This window comes from Athene cunicularia, assembly GCF_003259725.1.
Source record: "Athene cunicularia isolate RWA chromosome 7 unlocalized genomic scaffold, athCun1 chr7_part2, whole genome shotgun sequence".
Lineage (NCBI taxonomy): Eukaryota > Metazoa > Chordata > Aves > Strigiformes > Strigidae > Athene > Athene cunicularia.
The window spans coordinates 3,837,135-3,840,623 of record NW_020799108.1 but is presented as its reverse complement, the minus strand read 5'-3'; the positions used below and the strand labels follow the sequence as shown (position 1 = coordinate 3,840,623).

At 47.4% G+C, this 3,489-nt stretch overlaps 1 protein-coding gene across 1 annotated transcript in view; it reads left to right on the top strand.

Annotated features, from left to right (window-relative positions):
* Positions 1-2,530: 2,530 nt before the first annotated feature.
* The window catches only part of NOP58 (NOP58 ribonucleoprotein), a 25,672-nt gene continuing 24,713 nt past the window's right edge, over positions 2,531-3,489 (top strand). The window contains exon 1 of the mRNA XM_026853201.1: positions 2,531-2,923. Coding sequence (XP_026709002.1) covers positions 2,531-2,923 — 393 coding nt within the window. The remainder of the gene's footprint in view (positions 2,924-3,489) is intronic.

Here is a 3,489-nt window from a genome sequence, read left to right as displayed (position 1 = left end):
GAAAGGCCGCCAGGCCGCGGAAGGGAGCGCGCCTCTCCCCGGGCCCCGCGGCCAGGCCCGGCGACTGCGAGCTCAGGCGGCCTCCCAAGGCCCGGCTGCAGCAAGGCACCTAAGGGCCTGCCCCACGGGGGAAAAAAGGAGTGGTTCTGCAAACTCCGCTAGCTGTAGGCAGCCTGACTCCAAGTGTGGGTCTGCACGGCCCTTTTGTCCTGCCCCGGAGCAGCAAGGCCAAGTCACGCTTACAAGAAAAGCAGAGTTTACAGCAAAAGTCGCTCTCATTACACCTACCTGTAACAACCGGCTCAGGTTTTTACTAAAAGATACATTTAACAACAGAACTCCCTTTTCTCTGTATGCACAGCTTGCATTTTTAAAATCGTTGCAACTATACAAGTAATACTAGGACATGCATGTATTAAGCAAAATTGCACTAAGGCCACTGCCTTTGCACAAGCTTCTAGGGATGCACACTACTAGCACAGAACGGATGTCCTGCTCTACATCGGCACAGCACAGCTATTTAGAGGTTCACACAAGAAACAACACCTACACCTTAAAAAGATTACATTTAGACTGCAGGCTGTTTGGACTGGAGCCCATACTATGAACATCCCTCTACAATAACTAAGGCAATTCTTGTACAGCGTCACTGCTGGAATAAGTGTATGCTTAGCTCTAAGTGGCCAGTAAACAGAAAAAACCACACATGAAAACCATAAAATAACTACATCTGTAAAATAAATTATTCAACAGAAATCATTCCCACTGAAAAAGGAGATTCTTATCTGGATCCTCCCAGATAGGTTTTTAACTTTATCAGCTACTTTTGGGAAGGGTAAGAAATCTCTCCAGGCAGAGCACATCCATCAAGACAGAGACTCCAACTCTCTGTGTAGCATGTTCCTTTCTAATAAAACCAAACAACCAAAGGAGCTACATTCTGTGCCTGCACTGCTGCACTTCACTAATTGAATGGCACATTACAAACGGAGCCTACACCAAGGGGTGCATTTTAACTAGCCAGGGAAACTATGCCTTATCTAGATTCAGGGGCATTAGTTTTAATCACAACTGTTAAAACTATTCCAAATTAACAAGGGAGGATAGAAAACCTAAAGAGAACTAAAACAGGTGCTATTCAGAGCTACAGAATTTAAGATAATCTTTCTTAGGCAAGGCCTAGTAGGGAGGAAAGCTAAATATATTCATGCTATGCCAAGCTCACAGTAAGAGCTCATTGTGAGCTTAATAACACTACACAAAGCACCAGAATAAGCCATTCAAGGGCTTCACAGCAAAACATGATATTAATAGAAGTGGCAAATACTCTGTCCTAAACACCACTGCTATTCACAAATGAAAGCAGTTTTAAGATCAGGGAGAGTAGCTTCATAGCAATAAGGCTGAAATCTCAGACTCTAGCATAAAGATTGAATGTAATTCTTCATTTTACCAATTTTTCGATGCAATCTTGTAATAAAATCTAACATTGCCATGAGTCTGAATGCAGTTACCTATCTCTATACATAGCAATAAAGGCAAAATGGTGAAACACACACACCTGCATACACACTAAGTAATGGTAACACCACCTCTCTTTATGCCCTTCTTGGGGTTGTTGATGCATTATCTTTTCAAGATACAAGCCACATTAGTACAACATCCTCATAGCTAATCTCCATTCAACCTATGAGAACTATGGAAATACATCAGCAAAAATCACACCTTTCTTCCTCGACAACCCAAATTCAACACACTGCACATTTAAAGCACAACAACAAAACCTGTTTTAAACAGACTAATATACCCTCATAAACTGCTTTCCACAAAGCCCAAAACCATTCTTGCTGCTGCAGCCACCATCAAGACTACTTGCCTTAATAACTTCACTTAATTCTCAGGTGTTTTATAACTTCTCTATTTCCCCGTTTGCAATTAATCATCTGAAGTCAATAAAGTTCACTTCTGCTCCTTCAAAATGCTGTTAACTTCTCCAAAGCTCTGTGTGTGTGGTTTAAGAGCTGTTAGTGGTTTTCTCAAAACTATTGGTTCATGTAGCCTCTGAAAAGCTTTTTCAGTGTCAAGACCAAATTCCTTATAAGGCTGCTCTTTAACATAAGAACAATCTGTAATCACCTCATAACAACATCTTTGCTTAAGAGCAGTTAGTGCTGGCAAATAGGCTGAATACAGACAACTAAGTAACATTTACTTTTAAATTTGCTCTTCACAACAGTAGTACTCCCCCTGAGCCAGCAGCACCAGATCCAGTACTTTAAACCTAGAGGGAACCTGGAAATTCTCATTCTAGTTGAACAACATTTATTTGACAATATTAACAGTTGTGGGACTTCAAAAAATTGGTTACATTACCTAAAGCACCTAAGTCTTTCCTTAAAAAAAAAAAAAATCTGAAGAATGATGTGAATCCCCAGATTTCTCTGACTTTCCATGCTTTCCAGCATATTCCTTACATGAGGAGCAGGAGAGGAAATGAAGGCGTGCTGACTCATACGGTTAGTTGCATAAAATGCAGCAACAAATGTCTGATATTAATCAAGCCCAAGTGTTGCTTGCAGCCTCTCTTCCTGCGGGCAGGAGTAACTCTGCCTCTATTTTCAGCGCAGGTAACCCTCAATGTGAAGGAAGCAGGAATTTATCAGGGCAAGGCCTGGTGCTTTTCACCCGTGCTCCCCTGGCACGCAGCTCTTCCATTATTGAGCCGGGCCCGGACCCAGGCGCAGAAGTAGGTCAGAGGCAGCAGCGTGCACAGAGCCGCTCTTTGCCGAGGCAGAAACCAGGCGGTGGCACAACCGGATGGCTGGAGGCGCCTGCGGCCTCTGCCTCCCCCCGGCCAGGACCGCCCCTATCCCGGGGACACCGCCGCGGCGTGGGCAAATCAGCAGCCCTTAAAACGTGTGCTGTAAATGCACGTACTTTGGCACTTCTCTGTCGGAGAAGCAAACCTTTCAAAGGCAGGCAGCTGCACATAGTCGCAACCAATTCTTTGCAAAAGAGAATCGTATCTGGATGACGCTCTGCAGAAGAGCCCTTGGGAAAAAGCCGGAGGAAGGCGAGCGGGGGGCAAAGGGGATGCACCCCGCTGTGTGGAGGGGGCTGGGCGCGCCGGCAGAGCCCCGGCACAGCGAGCAGGCCGGAGGCAGCGCCCCAGCAAACCTCGGGGTCACCCAGGGGGTCAGCAGCTCAAACCTGCTGCAGGATGCACTCGGGACACAAAGACTGCCAACACGGGCACCCGAGTCCCCGAGGGCAGGCCCACTCCTAGTCCCCGCGGCTGTCCCCACCGCCAGCTGCTGCGCCGGCAGGGCCCGAGGGGCGCCAGGCAGGGGCCCGCTGCTCCCTAGGAAGCAGAAATCGGTAAACGGCTGCCGCAGGGGCAGTACGCAGCGGCCAGACCGGCACGGGCTACCACAGAGAACCCCCGTGAGCCGCCCGAGCGCTAACAGGGAGGCTGGCTGAGGCCGAGCC